The sequence below is a fragment of the Zonotrichia albicollis genome, chromosome 6 (assembly GCF_047830755.1).
Source record: "Zonotrichia albicollis isolate bZonAlb1 chromosome 6, bZonAlb1.hap1, whole genome shotgun sequence".
Taxonomy (NCBI): Eukaryota; Metazoa; Chordata; class Aves; order Passeriformes; family Passerellidae; genus Zonotrichia; species Zonotrichia albicollis.
In genome coordinates this window covers 57,109,014-57,136,385 of record NC_133824.1, presented here as the reverse complement: position 1 = coordinate 57,136,385, position 27,372 = coordinate 57,109,014, and the positions used below count along the sequence as shown (strand labels likewise).

Here is a 27,372-nt window from a genome sequence, read left to right as displayed (position 1 = left end):
CTCTGCAACTTGCTTTGGTGGCCATTAGGAGATTCTGGTTTATTTTATTTTTTTGAATAACAAATAACATGCCAGACACTGTATCAAGCTATAGAGAGGGGTTTAAAGAAGCAGATTTGCACACAGGTTGACAAACAGCCAAGTGGTTTCACATTTAGCTATATACAAAATCATATCACGTGCTCAAGAGAAGACGAAAACATGTGATGTTACAAGCATGGATAAAGCTTTTAATGGCATAAATTTTAGATGGCATGAAAAACATCTCTAAGTTATCTGGCTGCTACAAATGACTTTTTCAAACCTTTATATTTTAGAAATCTCAGCTCTTCTAAAGAATGCTACTGGCAACTTTTTCCTAGCCTAGTATGTCTAGAGCCAAACACCTTTTGGGGTCACTGACAGAGATCATTAACATACACATACATTATAAAACCTTCAAACAAAAGAAGTCTCTTCCACATAAATTATTTTCAAATATTTTAGATTATTTAGAAAATACTTTAACTATTAATCCTTCTCTATGAATATTAGTAACTTTAAAAACATCTGGTTTAGACTGGTGTGCCTTTTTTTCCCTCCTGCTCCTAGATGATGTTAAAACTCACAAAAGAACTTTTTTTTTCCTTCACCTCCAAATCATAGTAGCCCAAAGGGACAAGCAGAAAATACTAATTCTCAGATTCATAAACACTAAACATAACGGGGCAGAGATCTTTCAAAGGGACATAAAACAGCTGGGCTCAGTTTTGATCAGTTTTAAGATCCTGGTCTTTCAATCAAAACACTCCCATGACAATTGTGGCAGGCAGGCAGTGGGGATGCTAATTTGGTCAGAACACAGATATTGCTGTTTTCCTCACTATCATGACAGGTCTGAGACTGTCAATGTGACAGCTCCCTTGTGAACCCAGCTGGAGACTTTGGTGAAAATCCCCAAAAGCACAATGAAGGTGGTAGCTGCACTTGTGAAGTCAACTGTGCACATTTAAGTCTGTCTCAGTGTATGACTATGGGCACAAAACTGCCTGAAACAAGAACATGTATTTACTGCAAAGCATAAGTTACACTATAAAGCAGTGCTTCAGTACAAAGTGACTAATGCCATCTCTTCACCAGGCAGTATGTGCTCAAAACTTCTCCTATAGCATATTAGAAGAACTACCTTTCCCTCTAGGACGTGTGTAACTGTTCTCAAAGTGGTCTTTGCTTTTATATGCAAAGACCAGCAGGAAAAACTAGCATTTTTACCAGATAGTCCATCTACAAAAACCAAACCACCTGCAAGCCTCAAAAGCCCTGGTGGTGTGGTTTAGCAGAAACACAGCAACAGCATTCACTGGGACCATCAACAGGAATTATTCATGTATCTGCTATGGGTTCACCCCCACAAATTCAGCATCACAGCACTGCCTCCTGCTCCCATGGAACACAACAACCACCAAAGTTTTCCAGCAGCACATGCACCAACAACACCACTGGCACAATCAGGGGAGTCCAGCTTTCAGCTGCTTACACCTTCACCAAAGCTCAGGTGGCTGCTGCAGGCTGGAGTTTCACTCAAAATCTAAATTACAATTTCCAATTATATTTACTTCAAATTTCCTCAGGAAATTCTTAAGGGAAAAAACATGTTCACGTCTTTAAATACTTAAATAATAGGCATCTTTTTACTCGTTAAAAAAAAAATCAGATTTGGGCAGTCAGGGGCCACTGGGTAGCCAGACAGAGGACATGAGAATATTCACAGCCCTCTCCTGCTTTAGCATCCCAGCACTGAAGAGAAAACAGCCTGGGTTCAGCACCACAAATGCAAAGTAGAAGAAAGCAGAATGAAGAAGGGCATGATGCCATGAAAGGAAAAGATGAGAGAACAGATTTCGATCTAAAAGGATCTAAGGTGAAACTGGAATTTCTTAAGCACCATTAGTAAATATCTGTGAAATCCACTGGAAATATTCAGGCTGTGTCTATTTCCAATAGCTACTCCATATCATAGATACAGACTATATTTAAGGAAATTATTCAAAACCATGCTTTTCAAACTCTTTAGGCAATACATCATTTCCTTAAGTTAAAACCTGTTGTGTGAATCAATAAAAGTGACTGCAGGGACAGCAGGACATGATACTAAAGAGGTTTTACTTTACTGTTCAAGATCACACTGTTTCATAGATTATTATTTATGATTCAAATTGAACCTCACAAACAATTACAAATCAAATTCTTCTTGCTTCCTGGGGCCCAAGCTAAGTCAACACTAACTTGCAGAGTTGTTATTCAAGAGATGTTGCTGCAGTAAACAACTATAACCAGTGTCAACCCAAGAATAAAACTCAGTAACAGAAATGCTATAAAAATTACCAAATTCTCTGGGGGGATGAGTTTGGAGGCATCTGCTGCACACAGAGAAAGTCCCCTATTTTATTAAAGTTATCTGTGCATCAACATCCTTGCTAGGCAAAGGGTGTGATACACTTTGTTCATCACAAGGGGTACACATCAGATTAAACTAACACATGCAAACCATTTAGATACTACAGTGCAGCACCAGCAGAAAAACTGAGAAGAAAAAAAAGTCATTCTGTATTCTGCCTGGTATGTGAATGGTGCATGAGTTCACATTGTGAAGAAATAACACAGCAAGCAGCTCATTCACAAGACTGGTCCAGTGCAGAAAGGGGCAGGAGAGGGTGAGGGAGAAGAGAAAGAATCTGAACTCATAATTACAGGCTTTCTGACAATTCATACACACAAAGAAGACATATTAAGATTTTTTCATACACCCTTAATTCTGGGTTTTTTTCCTTCATGATTAACTGCTTGATGGTTCTGTCACAATTTACAGCTATTTTTAAATACTACAGACAAGCAACACAGCATGTATCTGTGTGTCAGAAAAGAAGCAAGGAGCAAACACAATGCAATGCAAAAACTATTCATGTTTTTCTTCTTACAGCACATAGCCAGTGGATTCCACAATCACACAGTACTGTTAGGAAACTGTCAAGACTAAATCTATATTTAATTAATTGCTTTCTCATTTAGAGAACAGGTTATAAGGGTTCTGTTCAGCAGCACAGAACAAACATTTTAAAGCAGTGATTGATTTTGCCAGTTGCAATGAACATTCTTCACCATAGAGCATCTGGTACTGTTTCCATTTTTACAATTAAACACTATTATTTAACAATTTATATATACAAGGTGTGGCTTTATAGTTGAGCAATCTTGCTCACTCTTAACAGCCCCTGCAATGAATCCACATAACCCAACCAGGAAATTGACACAACAATCCTGTACAACATTTTTAGCATTTATTATTTTAAAATTATTATCCATGCATGCTTTAAGGTATCTGTACCTGAGGCAGACACCCAAGAACTTGGAGAAAGTTCAAAGAAAGATAAGAAACCTGCAAAAATTATTCCATTATTTACACTGGGAGGAGAGGGAAGATAGATTGGAGGAAACATGAGGGACTGTGATTTAATGGCTGCTGGCTTTCTCTATCAGGAAACAATCCAGGTTTCCTTTCATAATCTGTGGCACTATAATAACCATAATCTACTTGACTTTCATTTAAAATATATAAAAATTAATATTTCTGTCATTGGAGAATTATCCCCAAGCAATGTCTATTAGCAAATCCAAGCCAAAGGCATCATTTAATCCACCTACTCCAGGGTTCAATTTTGCCCACAGGGTGTAACTGGAAGTGCAAGTGGGTTTAAAAAGAGACCATGAGAAAGAAAGAACTCACCATTCTAACTACTTCAGGGTAAGTCTGCTCTGTCAAACAGCCTCTGCTTATTGTAATGTAGTCCACCAGTTCATTAAGAGTGGAGCGCTTGTATTCTTTCATTTTAAGGTCTGAAAGCGTGTCCATGAAGTCAAAAATGACACAGCACTGTTGAAGTTTCTTTAGGAACAGTTCAGGCTGCTCTGAAGATGGAACGTCTATGAAACAAGAAAGGAAATCTTTGTGAGTCTGGCATCTTATTATACAAAACAGGATTTCTTTTTGAAGATCAATTTCAAAGGAAAGCAGCATTCATACAATTCTTATAAAACAGAGCTCAGATTAACAAATGAACCACTTACAGGAACTGTATTGCTATTGTGTGTTTGAGATCTTGAACGTATTGTAGAAGGAATTTAATCATCAACTGCTATGAGGAAAATAAAGTTCACCAAGAAAGTCCAGGCTGAAGTAGAGGATGGACACACACCAGCATCCAAGACTTAATTTTACAATAAACAACTACTTTGACTGGAGGCTGGTTTTTACCATCATTAACTTCAACTCCAAAGAAGGATGAAAGAAGTGTCAAACACATCAAGCTTGATTAATTTGTATTTCTAAAAACACCACGTCATTTATAGCCCTGTATGAATATACATGAATACATATATATGAACACACAGCAAGGCCATAATTCCATAAACAAGTTCTGAGTTTCAATCATTATCCCCATATTGACACTTCCCATAGCAAAATCAATTTCACTGAAACACAGTGAGGATTTTTTTTCTGTACTGTGAACACATAACATGCATCAATAGGAACATTTTCACAAAAAATAGTATGTGCTTGACCAATAAAGTAAGCAGAACTCACTACTTTTGTTCTATTTTCTTAATTCACAGCAAATGAAAAGACTTAATACAATAATAAAAGGAATGTCAACTTCTTAGTTGTTGGTTACTTTACCAAATGCTTCAAAAGAATACAGAGGCAGCTTCATTTATTCAATGTTCATGTACACAAGAGGATAGCAACAGCAGAAAGTTGTAGAGATGAAATTCCACATTTTTACTCTGAAGGTCTCTCCTCAGACTAGGGAGCTTCCTTTGAACTACACGGTTTTATTTAGGCACCAATGCCTGCCTCAGCACCAAAATCCACTGGTTGACCTTCCTGATCTCACTTGAAAAAAAGCTTCAGTAGTAGAGAATTTGTGTTTATTTCTTAAAACCTGGACTTCTCAAAGGCCAATCTAAATGGAACTTCTCATTGCTGACAAAGAGTAAGTCATAGTAAGGAATACCTGGCAAATGCTGGGAGGTGTTAATTGTATGGTACTTTTAAATAGTTTTAAGATTTAAGCACCACAAATCTGTTTTGCTTAAACACAGTGCTTCAATTTAATTAAAACCAGTGCTTAAACACTAAAAAGAATAAATGTGATTGCAGTACAAATAAAGATGCAACAGTTTCTTCAACCTGTTTTTGTTTACAGCACTGAAGTAGTGACAGGATTCAGCAGGGAATCTACATGGGAGGAAAATCCTCCTTCCAGAAACACCTCTGGAATACTGAAGGTCCCAAAATCAGGCACCCTAAAGCCATTCCACTGGCCAGGTCTCCCTCACACATTCAAACAGAGCTGAAACTTAAGATGAGCCAAGGAGACAGAGAAACTCATTAGCTTTCACCCACAACAAAAAGATCATTTCTATACATGACCTTTCTAAGGTTACAGCCCTACAGGACATAAAGGGCCTGGGGAAGCAGAGTTCTGTGACTGCTCTCTTGACTACCTGCCTTCAAATAAGAGATGAATGGACTTCAGAATTCACTGTTATTAACAAGAAAGCAACAGTTAAATGATGAAACATTTCTTCCACAGACAGCCTTATACACAGGCTGAAAAAAAGAAAAAGTGCAATTGGTTGCTTTTCAAAAGCTTTATTTCTAAAACTTACACTCTTCTTTATTACACCTATAATGCACCACAGACCTTGAAAATATTTAGAAGGTATCAATACACAATGTTGCTACATGACCATAATGAGGTTTGGTTGCACTGTTCTACATGACTTTAACATGTTTGTTTTGACCAACAAGGACATTATAGCTAAAGAAAAACAGGCTGAAATCAAGTGGAATCCATTAGGATACAGTTCAGCACAAGTTAAAACCAGACTCATATATATGACTCAAGATTACACTCATTTTAAGCAGGGTTCATATTAAATAAAAATTTTTAAATTACTAAAGCATTAAAATAAGTCATAAAAGTTTTTCTTTTTCTTTCTCCTGTTAAGTATCTGGAGGTGTGGGAACAAAACAAAAAATATAATTACATTCTTCTCAAGAAAAACCACTCTAAAACCCTTCATGAAATTCATGCCAGTCTGACTGCATCAACAGGCCATATGAACCATAGGGGAAACTAAGTAAAACCAAACCACAGCCAAGCAAAAAACCTCTAAACAAACAACAAAAAAACCTCAAAGCCCCACAGAATAAAACCCCACAAACCAATTGTTCTGGTCATATCTGCTTTTCTTTATTAAGCAAGTTGCCACTCACACTAGGGAATACAACTCTAAGAAGTTTCACCCAGTAATTTTTCTCAATGTTCCTGGGAATTTGGGGTGCCTTGGGAACAGGGTAACACACAATGCCAGGGGGGGTTTGTACTTGGAAACAGGGCATGTATACAAGAGTAAATATGCTTGAAAAGTTAGGGGGTCCTAAGCCAAGAAAAGGGTGGCACAAATAAATAAAATCAGTATTCCATGTTGCCAGCCTTCCCACACAGACCATGGCTGGTTTGAGATTCTGGGGTGGGGGTTCTTTTTCTGGTATTTGGGGCACATACCTACAGACCCCACAGCAGAACTCCTGAACTCCCTCATGCCGTAGCTTGGAATGAACACACAGCTCCCCACAGATGTTCACAGCTGGCTGAGGAAAGACAGCAAACCCTTTTCTTCTCAGCAGATACTCAAAGCTTTCAATGAATTTAACTCCCATGCTAACACACAGCCACACATTTAGGTCCCAAAATTTAATAACCTGCTGTATTACCATTGTATCTACTTTCACATAAAAGAACAGAAAATTGAGCAACCAACTCTAATAAATCTGTGTAAATACTCATAACACTTTAATAACCTATAAAATAAAATTAAAGTGACACTATTAAGTAGCATGTGTGATTTATGTCAAATACACAGAGGAGTATACATTTATTAAAACCAAAATTTAAAGCAAGATAAATTTCTGTTTGGGTGACTGTGAGAACTCTCCTCATTTTCAGGTCTTTGCTACAATTTAATTTTCAGGCTTGTCAGTTTTCTCCTCAGCCATTTAAAACTGTTCAGAGCTTTTGAAATACAGTGAGCATTCACAGACTCAAAGGAAATCGGCTTAGTGAAAGCATGTACTAGGACATCTGAATGCTGGTTATCAAGACAGAATCAGAGCTTTAAAGTCAAGTTTTTATAAAGTTATCAGAAAAACTGACAGAAAGTGCTATAATATTTTTTTAGACATGGACCAACACTTACTACTGCAAGGGCTGAAATAGTAAAATGGCTAAAGCAATTCTGTTTTTCTCTTAATAGTCTTTTCCCAAAATAATCCTAATCCAACCAGCCCATCCCTTCTCATCAGTCTCTGCCTTCTGCATCCTTTTATCAACTAAAGACATAAAAATCTGATGGCAGACTTTTATATGCAAGTCTGTAACATCCATAAAAACATATTAACATTTATACTACATTCATGTTTTAATTAAAGTCATTTACAAGTAACTCATTTTGGATTATAGGAAACAAACTGCGCACCAGAGAACCTGCACGCAGGGAAGTGAGCTCTGCCTCTCCTCTCCCTGGCAAGTGAACAAACAGATGGGGGAGAACCCGGATCAGTTCCCTCCTGCCCCTGATTTTGCAATGAAGGATACAATGCTGGGAAGTGAAGAAGTGAAGGTGTAGGGAGGGACTGAGCTGCTCAAAGCAGCATGACAACTGTGAGAAAAAGCCATAGGACTGCAGGCACAGGGCAGCAAAAATCAGAATGAAACAAGACAAAATATGCAGATTACATATGAAGTATTCAGCAGAACTAAAGGATGCTCACACACGCTACCCTTCACCCACATATGCACTATCAGAACATTTATGAATCATTAAAATCAAAATGCTTTCAGAATAAGTATTGCTTCCAGTATATACATTAATGGTATTCATTAGCTTGAAGATGACATTTGCATAGAGAATTAGCATCATCTTCTTGTATGATAGTAAAAGGAAACAACACACTAAACACAAAAAATAAAAACACATACTAAAACCAAAGTAAATCCAAAATGAGGAAGAGAGACTAATAGTAACATTTTTATTCACATTAATTTTAAGAACTTCTTTATAATGTCCCAACATCTGAGAACTCTGCATTCACTCCACCTCTGAGATTTCCTCTTTCAATTCAGTTGCAAAATTTCAACTTTTCCTTTTGACTTAATAGCAACATAATTCCTCAACTCTTCTTTAATTTTCCTATCTTCCAGTTACTAAGTAAACCTAGCACAATTCTTTTTCTAGTTAAGCAAAATCTCCTTGTGACAAAAAAATCTTCCAAACCCCAAACAGCTCCCACTCACCAAATCACATTAAATACAACCAAGTACTGCATCAAGACCTACCTGCACAAAGGGGGCAGTGGTGCATAAAACTGCTACAGCTCACCCTCACAAATCACTGTGAAGATTTTATTATGGAAGAAGTTACCTTTCTAGTCTTCATTCCAATAAAACTGGCAAATTTGAATTTGAAAGCTTTTGGTTTTCTTTGAGAAGAAGGTGACACCCAGCTCAGAGTTTTTCCTAACTTACAGTCCTGAAATACAGAACAACCACGCGTCTATAGGTCACTTCTCACAGCAGAATATTGCTCTTAACATTCCAAGAAGTACAAATGTTTGCCCTCTTTTTCTTATACAAACACTTCTTGAGAAAAATAATCACTATCCTGATTCCATTGATTTAATTTTCCTAACTGGCTGTCAATATTATGAATGCTTTGCCAAGTCAGTAATCATTCATTTATAAGAGGTGCTTTTCTCAAAGCTGTTTTCCCAAGCCATTCTCTAGACTTAATAATTATACAGGCAGGGCAGCAGTCAGGCACTGTGTTCCAAATATGTAAAATCTAACCAGTACAATTATTCACACAGCAATAAATACAGTGGGACAAACTCAAGCTGACTTTCCTGAGTGAAAACACTCAGAAAGAAAAAGCACAATGTTACCACACCATTTCCAGCACATTCAAACTGCATGATTAGAAATGCAACACAGGACATAATCCACCAATTTCCTGATAATCACTGCCTCTTCAGCTAATCTGTCACAAAATTGAGAATTATTTCCCTGGCCATAAATTTGCCCTGACACAAACTGAGCAAATTCTCACCAAGTGGGATTTTCCTGGGTAGTTCCACAGGGATCCTGGATCTACAAATGCCTCAACTGCCTGTAAGACTCTCCAATCATTTAATAGATATTCAACAAACATCATTTACTGGGGTGGGTATTATAAACTCAGTGTAGATCTAACATATCATTCGAGTGGGGCAGCATTACAAACAACACAGGGTTGTGTTGTGTACTCCTTAAAAGATGTATTCTTAGTCATATAAATTGCCCAAATTTTGTAATGTAGATAAATTAATCAACATTCTGCCTTTACTCACATACTTGTTACCTCAGGTTTCAGCCCCTGAACAGACTATATTACGTGGATGAAGTGCTATAAATTGACAATAAAAATAATTTAATAAACCATATTTTTCAAAATTATACTTTTACACTTTATGAAGTTGAACCTTTTGCCTATTTCCACAGCAGGCACAGTGCAGGCAATAATATAATTTAATTTAATGTCTCTTCATTTTCATACAGCTCAATCCAGAGCCACAGCAGTCAAAATTTCAAGGAAAAGCCTCCTCTGGGCTATGGTTCATTAACCTGTGATCAACACTTGTCCATTCTCACCAGTGATGTCTGGGCTGTGAACATCTTTCAACTTGGAAGTGAACCAAGACCACAAGCCTGGTTGTCAAAGCCATTTATGAGCCATAACAAAACATTATTCCATGAACACTGGCTGCAAAAGGTCTGTATTAGTGCAAAGTGGCATTGATGATGTGCACTCCCAAGGGAGCAGAGAGACTCTTAAGGGACCTGAGGTTTTACAAGTTTGGGTGCTCTCACTCATCACTGACCTACACAAGGAATCTGTTATGAAATATTACATCAAACATCTCAGATAATGACATGTAATCAAGGAAATACATGATGGATAGTGAGAATTCCTGAGCAATTAATGGAAGACAAGTCTGCCAGGGTATTTTGGTGCACCAACTGGTGTCCCACAAAAATAGCCTCACGAGATATTTGGTCTGTACATTATCAGTCCTTATGCTTGGACTGATAATCACCACTCAGCAGAACCATGTCTCTTCATAATCAGGCAGCAATATCTTCGTTTTTTAGGTAAACTGACAATATTTTCAGCATTTCCCCATTAGTTCTTCGAGAACTGGGATGAGTTTAATGAAATAAACCCAGGACAGCCAACATTTACTTATTCTACATGCAAGTCCATTCACTCCAAAAATGATCCAGGCCAAAGAAGGTAAAAGAAGATAAGGAAAATTATTCAAATGACAAGATTTCAGAGCAAAATTGATGGAAAAACAGCAAGTAGATGAGTGTACAAAAAAATTTCAGCAGAGATGGAAGAACAGCAAAGAGGCTGTGAATATTATAAAGAAGGTAGAGAGAAGTTAAAGAAGGCAGGGAAACAACATAAATTATTAAAAGATCAGGACAGAGAGAATGAGGTGGAGCAGACGACTTGGAAGATGGAGGGAAAAAATGTTTAGGGAAGATGTACACAGTGAAAGAAAAATATTTTAAAAGGAAAAAAAAGTAGAAGCTCAAAGTGGTTAAGCAAAACAAGAATGAAGGAGTTAGAGGTTAGGGGCTGGATTTGATTAAGCAGCCACATATCTGGAGGTTCTTGACACTCTGACATCTTTAATATATCCAATTACATTACTTGGGGTGAGTTTGCCTGGACATCAAATTAACACACTTGAGCCCCAGGCTGATCAAAGGTTTTGTAGGTTCCTTTTGCTCTCTCCCTCCTCAGTTTTTACTAATATTTCAAAAATTATTACTAGTCATTTCTTTTTTTTCCAGGAAAGCAAGAAGGCTGGCAAAAATACACATAAATATGATTTCAATTCTCTAAATTGAACACACAGCATAAAGTTCCAAAAGAAGACAAAAATACTTTGCTGAAACACAGAGTTACTGTGGCCAGCTTCTTGGACTGACTCAAGTTTCTTTTACACTGGCTCAGAAAGCTCATGCCAGTTGTTTTAGAAAGGTTTTTACTGAATTGCACTTTCAAAGTAGGAGCTACTCTTCACTCAGCTAAGTCACTGAGTTTGCTGAACAGTCACCAGAGAGAGCTGGTGCCAATGTCAGTCCTGTCACTTGAAAACACTGACCTGAGGTGGTGAAGAAGTTATCAGGATACCTTTGCCACACACTTTCTGCCCAATACCACCCAGCATTACACATGAAACACCTAATTGTTACTTTTCAAAGTCTCCTCCCAGAAGGGGAAAAAAAGCACAGTGGATTGCAAATGTTCTTTATTAAAATTAAAAAGCACAAAAAAATCCTCACTGTTTCTTTCCTAAATTCTACATGTATATAAACATGAGCATCTTTCAGTTTGGTTTTTTATTTGTTTCTTGGATGGTTTATTGCTTCTGGTTTTTTTTCTGACTCTAACCTTTTAATTAGCCAGATGTATTAGAAAAAACCCAACCTGGGAGACAGCCCTAAAACACAGTAAACTCAGCTCATGCCTTGCAACTCCCTGAGCTGTTAGAACATTCTCAGTGTAAGAACCAAAATACCACAAACTCAGAAGATCTGGATTTTAGCACCATGCTTGGTTACAAACACAAGACTGACTCTTCATGGGGAATCCTTGCAGCTGGGGAGGCTCCAGGATTAGTCACCAAGTGTTATTCCTTCTACCTTTGCTGAGCCCCAGCTGGTGATGCCTCCAGTGCAGAGCCCTCCACCAGCTCCTTTCAGCCCTGACCAGCATGAGCTGCACACCAGAATTAAAGTCAGGTTTTTCTGTAGACATTTGAATAGCAAAAGCTACATGTAGAGTAAATGCAAAGTAAACTGAACTTACCTATATGCTCAACTCCTCTGCCCTAAATCACATCCCAAAGAGCAGAGGCAGAACACCATGTACATAAAGCCACTTGGTTTTCCAAGGGATTTCTCAAACATCCAATATAGAGCAAGCTGCACAATGGCACCTTAGTGCTCCATGGGAATCACCCTTTCCTTTAAAATATCTAACAGTTCTTCCAGGTGCTTTTCAGTGTGTTTTTAATTGCCTAGCTGGTCTCTAGAACCTGCCATCCTACATCCATTCCAAAGCTCTGAGTAGAGCACTGGAAGCCAGAACACCAATAGAAACACGAAGTCTCAGCTCATTATTTCAACTTGGTCAAGCTATGCTCAAATTTTATTTCATACTTGTTTTCTGTTGATTTTAGAGAGCATGATGGATTGCACTGCAGCTTCAGCTTTATCTTGCTACAATGTGTACAATTTTTTTTTCCATTGTAAATTAATGGCAATATTATGGCAAGACCAGCCATTTATAATGAACAGGACCTTGTTTCCAGGCTTCTTAGATTTAAAATGTTTACAACTTCCAGGACACTAAGAAACAAACCTTTGCACAAACCCCATGATGGCCTCCTGACCTAAGACAGAAGAAGCCTTAAGAGGATTATTGTCTTTCTTTTGATAAGATTCTTACCAGATCACAATTTTTTTCTGCATGACATGAGAGGCCTGTGCTCTGTAATGATCATTAAACATAAGAACACAAACACGTCACAGCAATCTTACAGTTAGCTTCCACTCTGAATGCAGTCACAGTCCAGGATTTGCATTGCAATTCATTTCTTCAGTGCATTAAGTGCATAATGAAATAATGATAAAATTATACATCTGTACATGCTTCCTGTAAGAATGCAAAAATTGTATCTTGCTTAGTAAGTGCTCTGAAACTGCCATCTGTCCAAATAAAATATGCAATATTCATTTTGCTTCAACTACAGAGCTGCTCTATGAAATTTATACAGAAATGCCCAGACACTTGAAAAAAAGCTTGAACAAGAGCACAGGAAACCCAACTCATAACTCTTATCCAAGCAGGCTCAGAGCAAGTGCCAGAACTGCTGCTTTGCTTGATACTGACCCACTAATTTATCCCAGAAGTTACAGGAATTCATTCTCGAATGAAACAAATAATTATGTGAGAGTTGCTCTATATACATAACCCAATGTCTAAGAGCTCAGGCTTATATTTTAGAATACTCAAATTTATTAGCTTAAATAATATACATACATATAAAATATACATTTCTATAACCCTGTTTATACATTGAGAAGAGTTTAATTGAACCCTGAAAACATTATTTCCATTCTCTTCTCATTTGGCAGTATAAATTTAGTCAGCAACATATTCTACTTCATGCTAATTTACCACAATAGGCTCCCAACATTTTCCAGTAATGCACTACACAACCCAACTGTTTGCTCTCTCACTCCCTCCACAGAGGGAAAAAATGTGTGTAATGGAGTAAAGATTTTATGGAACTGCACATCTGTGGTGGTGATCACAGGGGTCTTAAGATGAGGGAAGAGATGAGAATGTTGACTCCATGTTTCAGAAGGCTTGATTTATTATTTTATGATATATATTATATTAAAATGATACTAAAAGAATAGAAGAAAGAAAGGGTTTCATCAGAAGGCTGGCTAAGAATAGAAAAAGCAGGAAATTAATAACAAAGGCTTGTGTCTCGGACAGAGTCTGAGCCAGCTGACTGTGATTGGCCATTAATTAGCAATAACCACATGAGACCAATCACAGATGCACCTGTTGCATTCCACAGCAGCAGATAATCAATGTCTACATTTTGTTCCTGAGGCCTCTCAGCTTCTCAGAAAAAAAAAATCCTAAGGAAAGGATTTTTCAGGAAATATGTCTGTGACACACGTCAAAGTACTATGTTTGTGCAAGAAAAGAACCCAGTATTTAGTAAACATACCCCAAAACTGCAGAAACAAGCTGGGAAATCACTACAAAGTGCCCAAACGGACACAGTGAAAGCTCAACTTCTTACACATTCTTATTCTTATCTCGTCTTTCTCACTCTTCTCTTTCTTAAGAGATATTCTTACCTCCTTCTTTTCTGTATATGCTCCAGCGTGATGCAACAACAAAGTCATGGAGTGTTTGGCCTTCATTATTCATTTAGGTTTTTTTAATTCTAGTTTCAGCCTACTGAGATGTCCAAGATGAGAATCAACAAGCTGGACTCAACGTTATGCCAAAAGCCAGCTGGGGTTGCAGGGATTCACTGTGTCACAGACATCTTTTATGAAAAATCCTTTCCTTAGGATTTTTCCTCCTGAGAAGCTGAGAGGCCTCAGGAACAAAATGTAAACATTGATTATCTGCTGCTGTGGAATGCAACAGGTGCATCTGTGATTGGCCCATGTTGGGGGTTTCTAATTAATGGCCAATCACAGCCCAGCTGGCTCGGACAGAGAGCCGAGCCACAAACCTTTGTTATCATTCTTTGCTATTCTTTTCTTAGCTAGCCTTCTGATGAAATCCTTTCTTCTAATCTTTTAGTATAGTTTTAATGTAATATATATAATAAAATAATAAATCAAGCCTTCTGAAACATGGAGTCAGACCCTTGTCTCTTCCCTCATCCTAAAACCCCTGTGAACACGGTCACACCACTGCAGCAGCAAATCCCTTGGGGACAGGAGCCCCCGTGTTTGCTGAGCACAAGAACAAAACCCCGGCTACATCCCAGCCGTGGCAAACACAGGAAAACCTGCAGGTACAGTCTGATGTGCAGGCTGGGATAACAGCTCCTGGGCAGCTGAGAAGCTCCAAAGCCTTGCTCAGAGGGTGCTGGGTGAGGGCTCTGCAGCAGGAGCAGCCCATGCAGTTTCCCTGCCAGGAACGCAGCTCCCGCTCCGCGCGCTCCCTGCAGGTGTGACACGGTCACCTGTGAGCCTCACACTCTGCTATTCAACACCTTGTGACAATAACTCAAATAACTCACAGGGAACGCCCTTTTTCATACTGCCAAGCCCAGTGCATATGTCTAAATGACAGAAAATAAATATATAACTCGACTTTATTTTGCTTTTGCAATTGCTGTAGAGCTCTCTCACATTCCCTGGTGCACAGAAACACGTTGCCATTCTATGCCACTTCTACAGCAACTTTTTGATCTTCAGATTATTCAGGATCTGGAACAACTCAGCAATAGAAGGGAAAAACATGACATTTATATAATACTCATCTATAACCTGTCAAGTTAATATGTGCTGTGCTGGGTATTTTATGTTATTATGTATTATCATTACATATGTCTAAGTAAAAATAACATCTATTCCTTTAGAAATAGCATCTTGTCCATCACAGAATGGCTCAGCTCAGTTTCAAAGCTATGTAAATGAGAGTCATTTACTAGTAATTATCCACCTTTAGAGTCTATTGCTCTGTTATACCTAAACCAGGTATTTTTGCTAAAACTTGCAAAATTGACTGACATAGACTATTAGGCCACTTTTCTCTCTTTTGAACAGAAACTTTTTATTCTGCTTCTTGAACCCTAAATGGGGATAGGCATTTTATCTCCCTAACATGGTTCTAGGGAGCAAAGATCTAATTTCAGAATATTTATAACTGTCTAAAGAACAACCTTTATCATAACCTCGCACTAGCATGACGCACATGGACCTTCTTTCACAAGATCTTTACCTCTCAGCTCCTCAAAAACACTGAAGAAAATAATCTAGGTTTTTTTAGGCAGAACATTCTCTACCTGCTTGTGTGTAAATCCATCACAGGGGGTTCTGTCTCACAGAATGCAGTCTGCTCCTGGACAGACAAATATATGTGATGACCACTGGGCCTTGGCACCTGAATTTCTATAGAAATTGTTTAAACTCTCTGCAATATCACTATCAGTCTACAACAGCACATTGCTGTTAAAAATAAATATCTGACCCACAATAAATTAGAAGTTTTGTATTAAATTCTTAAGAATAAGTCTGAGAAAATTAGAAACTTTACAGACAAGGTTATGCCATGCAAGTAACCAAAGGCACAGCTCTGCTGGGCTTAGAGTCACTTTGCAAAGCTTTCTTAGTTTAGACTGTTACAAATATTAACCAGACATAACAGTTTAGGCATTAAATATAATTAAGGCACTTCCTCTGTGGTTACCAAACAATACCCTTCATCATCAACTGCTACCCTCTCTACCTCTTCCAAGCTACTCATTAGTTCAGCTGCCTCTCTGTTGAAGATGATAAACTGAAATTAGATTTCCAGCAATATTTGTCCCCAGCTGTGCTGTGGTCACAAACTTCATCTTGAAGGTGGTACCCTGGCCAAACTGAAGTCAAGGAGTGTGACTCTGGTTCATTACAACTGTGATTACACCTTTGCTCTAATTGGCAGAAAGCTCATTGCTTACTAATGACTAAAACAAAAAATTAAAAAAGGAAGAGCAATCACATCAGTTATGTATTCCACAACAAATTAATGGAGAAAAACTCAGCAGGAAAAGTGTGTGTTCTGCAGGTTTATACAAATATAGGTAACTCTGAAAGTGAGGTGATCCAAATACACTACTGGTGAATTAGCCTAACATTCTGCAATCATTTTTATAGAGCTTTTGCAGGTACAGATCAGCAAACATGCTTTGTATCTGTCCAAAGGAATACACAGATCACACCTCCCCTGGCTTGCACTTTCCAGAAAGCAGCCAGCTCACTACTACACCACTAGTAAGAAATCTTTAACTTACACCCTTTGTATTTAAAGGCAGGACTTCAAGTGCATCCCTCACGCCTTCTCTTTCTTCCATGAAGTATCAAATTCACTAATACATTATTACATGCTGAGTGAAGCCAGCCATTCACAATAAAGTTGAGTATTTTAAGTAATTGCCTCCCCTGCACTGAGGTTTATCCAGAGAAGGCAGACAGCATCCTAGGCCCTCTTTGCACTCAGGCTGTACCAGTGGGCACATACACAGATGGCCCTTTCCCAATCCAATAGCTAATAAGCAGCCAAAGTAGGTCAGTGGGCAACAAAAGAGTTTTTAACTATCCTAATCCAGCAGCTTCAGTATCCTATGAAAACAACAGGGCAGGACCATCAAAGCTGCTGTGGTCCCAGGACTAACTTGTAACAGTAAAGGCTGGAAAGCAAAATCCCAGCCCATCCTGCTCTCCTCCCTGTACCCACATGGTAGTTAATTATTTAGTCTCAGAGATGCCAGCAGTAGCCAGCTAATTGCCTGCAAGCAAATCAGCTGAAGCATCACTGGTGTGTGACTTACTCCTGCCTCTGACTGAGGCATTAACGTATCAATCCTGAACAGAAGAGCTAACAATCTAGCGAGCTCTACACCCACACCTCTGGTTCCTGTCATTTTCAGAGGATGCTACAGCTTGTTTCATTTTCATATCAATGCCAGCCTTATGCTCTTGTCAAATGGAAGGATGAGCCCAGCTCAGGAGCTCCTGTGGCAGCAGAGGCCTGCTGCTTTCTGGCTCTAATTTGGCATTGCTCTTTGCCATTCCTCTGGGCTGCTCATGGAATTCTCACAGTCCTGCACTACTCCTTGCTGAAGGGTGCCTCTTTCCCTTGTTTCTCTCAGTCTAGAGCTGAAGCCCTCCCCCAAGGCAGCCCCCAGCTCCTCCAAATGCCATCTATTTTTACCGAGGCGCTGCCGTCTCATCCGGATGCTGCTAATTGGCCCCTTAGTCACAACTGGAAAAGTAACCTGGCTGAGTAACTCCTTCTCAGCTGCTCACATTCATTCACACAGGGAAGCTTCCAGTAAATCTGTTCCAGGGTTTAACACAAATTAACCAGAATTTAGTTTCTAAGATTTTACACCAGTGTCCCACACACTTTTTTTTTTTAATAATAGCCTTCCTGCACAAGATGCTTAAAGTTCAAAATCCTTAAGCAAGCACTGTATAAAACTGCAGCACTGAAGATCAACTTCACCCTGCCTATTCACCAGGGGTTTTTTTTCCCCTCATACTACCTACACCAATGTGCAAACTTGCAAGGGTTACTCAAAAGAAATGACAAAAATAATGCAAATTTTGAGTTCTGAAGACTGAAACAAGCAAAGACAATACACACATAAAAGCAACCCATTCTGAGGGGGTGCTTTTCCACAGGGACTTCTTTCTTATGCATGTGACACAGCCCAGCTTGCTACCCAGCTACAAAATGATGTTTCAGACATCTGAGTAAACCCTCCTTGTTTCCCAATCACTTTGCTAATGAAAAGTTGAAACATCTTGGAATTTCCTCCCAACTATTCTGCTTCTGTATAGTTATCAACCAAATTGGTACAAACAGAAAAACAGACCATGAGAAAGACAGACTAGTTAGGCAGCTTTTACCAGGAAAACACTGGGAAAAACAAATAACTAAATTATCTGAATGCATCCTAAAACATTTGACAGCCTTTGTAATACTTCATTATTCCACTAAAAAGCCAAATTTAAATGCTTAGTACTTAAAAGCCATTACTTTAGAAATATAGTACATCATTAGAAAATTACCATTTTATTAAGATAACCTGACTCATTTTTACTAACAGAGACTGGAATAATATTAACATAACAAATTCCTTCTAGAAATTCTGATGTTACCACAGACAAATACATCATGTGTTTTTGACAACATGAATGCAACTCTCAGATATCCTGAATATCACCTGTAGTAACTAAAAGCAGAGTTTTGACAGGTTAGTAATTCTGGATTCAGTTCAATACTGGCAGGATTAATACTATTTCCTAGGACCAAAGAGAGAGCCTGTTCCACCTTATGAAGACAGCTCAGGCTGCCAAGAGTAATGGGAAGGTCCTTCAGCTGTGGATCATTAAGAAACAGCCATTTAAAAAAAACTGATGTTTTGGAGAACACAGCATCCAGTTAAACGATGGAACACTTTTTCCATGCTGGACTCAAGAGAACTTAAAATCATTTATTCTGCAAATGAGAAACTGAATGCTTCTATGATGGTTTGTTTTGCTGAGAAAGGAACTCCTTTTCACTTGAAATGAAGGCTAAAACAATCTGCTTTAAATGTGATTTTGCTGAAAAGAAAGAACACATACAACAGACTGCAAAATCCTTGCCCAGCAAACCACCACCACCCCATTAGCTGGCACATCCCTGCTTCCCACTCTCCCATTAGTGTGGTTTGGCTGGGGTTGTTTCTCTTTCTGAAGGAACAGTTCCATATGGCTGTGCACAGCCCTGGTCCTGACTGAGGGTTTGAGTCAATTACAGAATGGGTGTGCACATCTCTTTGGGCTCAAACACATGGAGACAGCTCAAAACCAATGAGGAATGCCATGACACAGCACTGTGAGGGACATCAGTGCCTGCAGAGAGCAAGGAGTGAGCAGAGGGAGAACAAAACCCCACAGGACACTCAGAGCCCATCACAAGATCACCAGGGAACCTGAGCTCTAAAATCCAGCTCGAGAGCATCCCTCTCACTCCTCCTCCAACTCCCAAACTTTATGGTTGCTCATCCAAAATGCTGGAAAAAACGTTTGGGAGTTTCTAGCTGTGGACATGGTCACCCCTAGTTACATACTCCCACCATCCAAGAAATGGTTCAGGCACACCCAAGGAGTCTTTGCCCTGATGATCTTCTCACTATTTCACAGGACACTCCTCTCATGCCATCTCTGAGGCAGACCTCTCTCAGTGCACACAGCCTTACCTGGGCACCCAGTCTGCCTTGGCCTCATGCAAGGTTTCAATCAGGATTCAGAAAGGCAGAGGAAATTAAAAAGGCTGTTTGTGTAATGAAGAGGAAAATGACAGGTTCTTCTGCTCTGGGCACTACTCTTTCCACTGTGAGATAATCCTTCCTTGAAGCACCTGCACCACTTTAGGGCACTCATGGGGCAAGTATTTACTCTTGGCCCTCCCTTCAACAGCTCAGATACGTGAGAAAAAAAATCAAATAATTCCAAAATTCAACCAATTGATAGACAGACATAAGCTCACACATAGAGATTTTGATTGAATAATAAGTAAGTATGGCAAACAAAATTGTATTATTATACAGTGGTGTACTATTGTACAGAACTTTATCTGTTCAGGAATAAAATCTTATCATTTCTCCACATCCTCACTATCTCCAAGAAACAGCACATCAAGCAAGCCATGAACTTTCTTCTGTTTGCAAGTCACAAAGAGCTCAGACTGTAAAAGGCTGAGTGCAGGCGGTTGAGCAGCACTCGGCCCCTCTCGGTGCAGAACACAGGGCTGGGGCCGAGCTCCGTGCGCTCCCTGCCCTGCCCCGGCCCCAGCTCCTCCCACACAACAGGTCTGGCCAGTTCCTCTCTGCTCCCCATTCTGGGACTGAGCAACAGCTTCCCTCCCTGGCTCTTCCCCCTTCCCTGATCATCCCACTTTTTCCATGGCACCCCCTCACAAGCTGCCTTTAACCCTTAAATTTTAGGGAGGTCTAAGATAATCTTCGGTCATTTTCTGGTTTTCTGCTTCCTGAGCCCTTAAAGCAAATTAAAAACAACCAACAACAAAAAACAGGAAGTTTATTTTCTCATTGTAAGTAAGGAACTCATTGAAATCTGTAGGAAGAAGAAGTTTAGAACTATTTGAAAATGTTTAGGGGGGACAAAAGAAAAACAAAACCACGCTGTGACCACAGTAAATGTCTTATTTACAGTACTTGAAACCCCTAATGTTTTCTTAATGTCCATGGGGGACAATACACAGGTGTATGAAATACCCACTAGATTGGTGTTTTGAAACTAAGCTACTTTTTTATTATGCCTAATAAGAGTGCTGATGTCCTCTCTTAAACCAAACTGAAACACAGTATTTCATTCCTATGAAAAATATTTAAGCACACACATTACTGGTACAAAAACTTCTGGATTTATAATTTTCACATAAAAACTTTGAAAATTCTAGTTCAAGTTTATTTTTGTAAGTAAATTTTGCCTGTATTCTAAGCATAATTCTTTGCCTCCAACTGGAGGAGAACCAACTCAGGCCCTGGCATGCTCAACAACAACTTCAGCAAAAAGATGGGCAAAAAATAAACTGAAAACCTCTCTTTTGGCTTAGGATACAAACACAGTCCCTCTTAACATCCTTCAACACAATGATCAGCCCTTGCTTTATTAAAATGTTACCACAAAACACACCAGCCAGAGTAATACAAACATTAACACTCATCTGCCTTCACCTTTCAACTACTGAACCTGATTCAGCAATCCTTAATCAGGCAAAGTGCTAATATAACCAAATAAGAATTATTCCTGAGCATCACAAAAACTGCTCTAAATTCTGAAATGCAGGAAAAACTGTTACAATGTGGTGACTGATCCTACACTTTCAGATTTGGGCCTCTCCAGCCTAGGAGAACTCTGTAGCTAGGATCAGGTTTTATGTTGATTTGATTTCTAACCACTGTCTCAAAGCTCTAAAAACCACAAACAAAAGTATCATTTTAAAAAAGTAAGGATCAGCTTTCCTCTGACTCAACTGCTTTGTTACAGCAAGCAAAGGCAAAATATTCTTAAATGGTATCAGCTGCTAAAGTAGTCAAGTTATAAATCAAACCAAAAAGCATCCTACTTGAAACTTAGAGCCCAAAACACAAACTTCTAGAAAAAGCAAATAAAACAATATTTCACCAAAAAGGAAACCCTAATACTTTTGTTTATACATGAAAACTTCACAGTCAAAACTGTATTTCAGAAAATACACTTGCTAACTACATAACAAACTATAATAAAAATTTCTTATTTTTACAGACCTCTCCAAATTGAAGAGCATTATCTTCATTACATCCACAAGATGAATATTTCCACAAGATGAGTGTGAAATTTCCCTCAACAAAGCACTCCAAGTAACCTCCCTCCTTTTGACCTGAGTGTTTACTGAAGGTATGTTTAGAAGTCCAGCACCAGCCTACAGTCTAATTCACTTGTCTAACGAGTGAATTATATTCATAACTGGATGGTGATTAACACCAAACAACCCAGCACTCACACAAACAGCACAGCAAATCATTCTTTTCAAACTGCCAATCGCTGAGGTCAAAACATTCACGCTTTTAAGTCAAATTACAATCAACTTCCTCCCCACCCATTCTATTATTTCTTATTCATGCATTGACAAGAGCATGGAAGCCACTTCACAAAAAATCATGGGTCTCTTGAAAGAACCTACACTATTTAAAGATTAAACTATTTATAAACCAAAAGGGGGAAAGGACTACTTGATTTTTTAAAAATAAAACAAAGGAAAAAAACAAAAACAACCAAACAAAACCCAATCAAATTTAGTTTCCCCTTTGATTTGTTTTAGCTACTTCCTTGTATTCTCTCATCATTTTATCCTATAAAGGATAAAATGATGAGAGAATACAAGGATCCAACCTTTAGGATATATAAAGGTTGGATCGTCAGCTATAAAGGATCCAACCTTTAGGATCAAGCCAAACATTTGTTTTCTACTCCACATTTTTTCAGAAGTTTTCCTGACTAATATAGCAACACTTTGAATTACAAGCAACTCACAGGATTCAGTTCTGGTCTCTGAGGAAATGTCAGGTTCAGAAAAAATTAAGAGGAAATATTAAAAATAAAAATTTTCTCTTCTATTGGAATTCATGCTAGAGCCCCTCTTTATCTTCCCAAACTACATTAACATAATCAAGTATTTTCCAACAAAATATCATCGACCTCCTTGAAACACCACTTCTGAGAGCAGCAAGAGCACAGGGAAGACAACAGTGGCAAGGACTTGAGAGAGCTGGAGTTTTTGCCTGCAGCAAAGCTGACACAGGTTTCTGCTTACCCAGCCTGGATCCTCAGCAAAGCTGTGCCGAGGGAGGCACAGCCATGGGCTGGCACAGGAGGAGCTCCTCTCCCAGCTCCTGCCTGCTACAGCTTCTCCCCGGTTTTCCTGGATAAACCCACGCCGGGCAGTGCTTTCATCATCAGCACGATCCCAGCCTGATTGCCGCACTCTAACACACAGTGCCCCAGTGAGTTTGCTTTCCTGAATTATGGCCACGTACAACATGGCCAGGGGTGTGCCAAACAAGATGATTAAGCAGCAAAATACGACGAGGCATGAGTTATATTATTAATATTCCTATCTAGCACTAGCCACAGAGATGAGGGGTTTGTGCAGCCAATAGCAGCTGAGCACAAAGCAAGCTCCTCCACTCTGACTCGCTTTCAAAATCAGAGCAACTATTTCTTTTGAGCAATTTTACTCTTTGGTTGCTTTGACACTGAGCTGTATTTCAGCAGTTTATAAACTGCTTCCTTTTTCAAACTCTACCTTGAGACAGCGTTGGAGGGAACTCTCAAACAGGCAGTCTCGAATTACAAGCCTTTATTTTCAGAGAACATGAGCATAATCATTTTTCAACAAGATATATTGAATAGCAATTCACAGATATAAACATTTCATATATTTAAGGATAGGATATATATCAAATCTCCATAAATTTCAGATTCATCAGCACACTGTTTCATGTTTCCAAACTTATTACAAATAAACCAAAAAGCAAGTTTTAAGGAGTTCAGATAAAGTAATAAAATATTCAGAAAACCTTATTTAACCTTATTTTGCTTTCCTTTTTTTTTTTTTTTTGTATCTATTAATATGTAACACATGACAATAAATTACTTCATGCTCCACTACCAAATAGTAGAATAAACACTGAAAGCCCACACAGATGAATTTTTTGATGCCATAAAAGATCACTTCCCAGGGAAGGGATGTGCTGTTCAATATTCCCTAAGACAAAGCATTTGCTAATGAACTCCTTGAGCTGACAATGAGGATCTCCAATGCATGGGGTATCAGCCCTGTCCTCAGCTGTAAACAAAAGAGGGGAGAAAGGGCAGGCAAAGATAGCTGGGCTCAGTCAGGAAGTGAGAAAATAGAAGAGCTTAAGCAGGATCCCAGTTTAAAATTATTTTAACACTATGGCCTTTCTTTAACCTGGTGAGCCTTGCTAAAATGTGCTTAGGATAGGAAAAATATCCAGTGATGCAACAAAATGGACTATAGATTTCAGTTTAAAATTTTTAAAAACCCTAGAAGTACACTACTCTTAAGAAAAAAAGTAATTAATTTTATATAATAAAAATCAGGAATTACTGCATTGTATAAAAAACAAGAATAATTAATTTTAAAATTTTATTCCTAAAGAAAAATATAATATGATTGAAAAGCAAAAGACTTCATGCTCAAAATGAACCAATGAAGCAACACTGCTCCAGTCTGGATACTTGAATTTCACTAGGCACTTCATCACCTCTAATCAAGACTTTTTAAAATGTTTGTGATAGTCACATTTTTGAAAAGAAAAACAGAAATAATTCAATCAGATTTGTTTCTATTAAAATAAAATTAGAGCAATCTTTCAGTTACTTAGCTGTAATAAAAGCAGTGAATCTCAAAGAGTTAGCACAATGTTGTATGGAATTTTTATGCTGTTTTTCCTCAAAGCTGACAATAATAATTTTTTAAGAGACTGTCATTTTTATGCTGTATTACTCACAAGATACCAATGTAGAAGAATGCTGAGAAATAAAAAGAGTCAGATTAAAAGCACCCATTAATTCTCAATGCTCAACTGGAGACATGCTGATTTCTCTGGATGTTTACTTAGCACTGTGAGATGCTCAGGAGAAGCTCCCACCAAGTTCACCTGCACTTTGAGTCATCCTGCATTGAGTAAATCACCCCCTCCTGTCTCAGGCTGAGCAGCAGAGACAGAAAGGAGCAGAGATTCACCCAAGAGACAAAGAGCAGAGCAAAGAACAGAGGCTAATTCCTCCAAAGGAACATCCCACTAGTCTAACTCATGAAAACCTCGCTTTTCTTCCCAAATTCCTTGCTGCTTTTCCATCAACTTGGACAGCTTCACAAGGGAGAGAAGCTGGAGTCTTAGAGCTGCAGATGTAGGAGACTGCAAGCTGGAAGAAGCTACCAAAGCAGGTAATTTACCCTAAATGAAAACAGTCCCTAAGACATCCTACAGAAACAACCCTCCACGAATTAATCTGGCAATATGTGCTCAACTACAACTTCTCAAATCAAAACTCATGACTTGTAGCAAACTCACAGAGAATTTACCATCCATTTAAAGAGCTCCTGCCAGCACAGACTTTCCCTCACTATTAAAACCACATGGATCCTGCTTTAGCTGACAGCATCAGTTCTTCTATTTAACCAGTATTTCCTCCCCATAAGACACTATGAACACTCATGAGCCTTTTCATAAACTATTCAAAATTATTTTTTAATTGTATTGCATAAGGCATTTTCTCTGAGTTTTCCATCATTTAATGGGGCTACATCTCTCTTATCCTCCTAAAGTTTGGCCATGATGCATCCTCATATTGATCTTACTGAGCCCCAGCCAGATCTAACAGCGATGCCTCCATCACACCTCAGAGGAAACAAATCACCCTCAGCTGCTCCATGAGGATGACACACCTACACTGTGGTTAATAACATGCTAAAATGCCTGGGCATTTTTAATTATGATAACCCTATCTAGCTGTTACACACAGAGTCATCTGCTGTCTCAGAATTCAGCCAGTTTTGGGCTGGTGTTCACAGACAAGGCAAAAAGCTGACCTAGAGCACAAACATCACCCCTGACAAATAGCAAGGGACCACTTGCAGAGTTTTAAGGTGCCATTTAGAAATACACTTTTATAAACTCTGAAAAACGCCCCCAAAATTTAAAAAACTGTATATAGCAATTTTAGTCATATTACTGTATAATGTAGTAGCAAAAAAAAAGTAATCAAACAACCAAGAACATATTTATGAAAACTGAAAACTGCTTTCTCTCAAAAGAAGAACAAGCAGGCGAGATAGATCAACAGAGACCCTCTGAAAAGTCTCTTGTCATTTTCTTTGCCTCACTTTAAAAGTGAATAATATCTTTTTTCTTTCCTGTAATTTTGACCAAGTCTCCTAGGTTTTAGTTAAATCTGCCTACAATGAAATGATCATTTCTAGAATAAGTAGGCCACGGAAAACTCCATTTTCCATTTAGATTCAAACAAGAGATTGTCACTCATTTGGATATTTTGTGGCTCAACGTGAACTTTGAGTGCAACATGCTGAAAAGATGATGCTTTCCCCTGGTTTCTATAGCACCTGCTAGAAGCTTGAGGCACACAAAAATCAAACCTATTCCAAAGGTACAAAACATTAATCACCTCTTTTGACATTCTGCAGGTTAAGTATCAAATGTGCTCTACTGGAAATGCTTTGTTACCCACACGTGTGCAAACCTCTGCTTCAGAAGCAAAACTATCTCCCTTGAAATTAACTATTTAATAACCTGCCACAGAGATCCTCTCATCAACTCTCCCCATGGGACTGGTCATAAAAGAAATCCCACTTGGAAATTAATTAGAAGTTCATCCTCCCTGTTAAATCAACTGAGCAATGGATTCCTTAGGTCTTTTCTTTACCCAGGCTGCACAGCACCTTCACATTACTTTTATCTCCCCTCTCCATCCCTAAAAGAGAAAATAACAAAGAATACTGGGATACCTCATTTCATGTGTCCTGCACAGCATCTCACAGGTCAGAAATGAAATGGCTAAAGAGCCTTTAAACTCTGGCTCAGCAACAAGGTGAGAAACCACAGCAACTCCCAGAACTATCCAATCCCTCATGCAGGGATGAAGAAAACTTCCCCTCCTGGATCATCCATGAAGCTCTACACACACCCAGCAGAAAGCCAAGCCCAGTCCCACCACCTCATTAATGCTACTTATGGTCTTCTTAGGGTGTTCCCAAAGGCTTCAGCACAAAATAAACCCTTAAGGTAAATTTTCATTGTGTTATGGCTTAGAAAAATGTTAATAGTAACACTGAGCTTTCTGAAAACTTCAGAAAATGACACTCCACAGCTTTCAGCTTAACTTACATAATCATAATCAGAAACAGTATTGTTCCCTTTGAAAATGAAGTTCAAAATGTTGCATAAACTGACATAATTAAAAAAAAAAAAAGTAAGGTAGGAAGAGAAAGGGCTTGGGGTTGGATTTTTTCTGCCCTCCCATCAAGATTAGCAAAATATTTGTAGCTGAACTCTTTTTTTTTTATTCAACATGAACAGCAGATCACATCCACACAGTAAGTACCTTTTTAAACTGCAACTCCTTTGTCATATTTGTCCCAATTCCTCCAGTCATTAAATGTCTCTTTTTTTAGGCAAACCTACTAAACAGCTCCCTAATATTTTCAAGTAGTTTTGGTCCAGGTAGCATCTGCCAACCTCTGAGCTACATTTAGCATCCTCCCACAACTGAAGCCTAACAGACTTCTCTATTGAGACTTAAA

At 38.6% G+C, this 27,372-nt stretch overlaps 1 protein-coding gene across 2 annotated transcripts in view; it reads right to left on the bottom strand.

Annotated features, from left to right (window-relative positions):
• PPP2R5E (protein phosphatase 2 regulatory subunit B'epsilon) overlaps positions 1-27,372 on the bottom strand; it is a 70,728-nt gene that overhangs the window by 25,867 nt on the left and 17,489 nt on the right. For both annotated transcript variants that reach the window (XM_005491642.4, XM_005491643.4), the window contains exon 3: positions 3,764-3,960. In XM_005491642.4, coding sequence (XP_005491699.1) covers positions 3,764-3,960 — 197 coding nt within the window. The remainder of the gene's footprint in view (positions 1-3,763; positions 3,961-27,372) is intronic.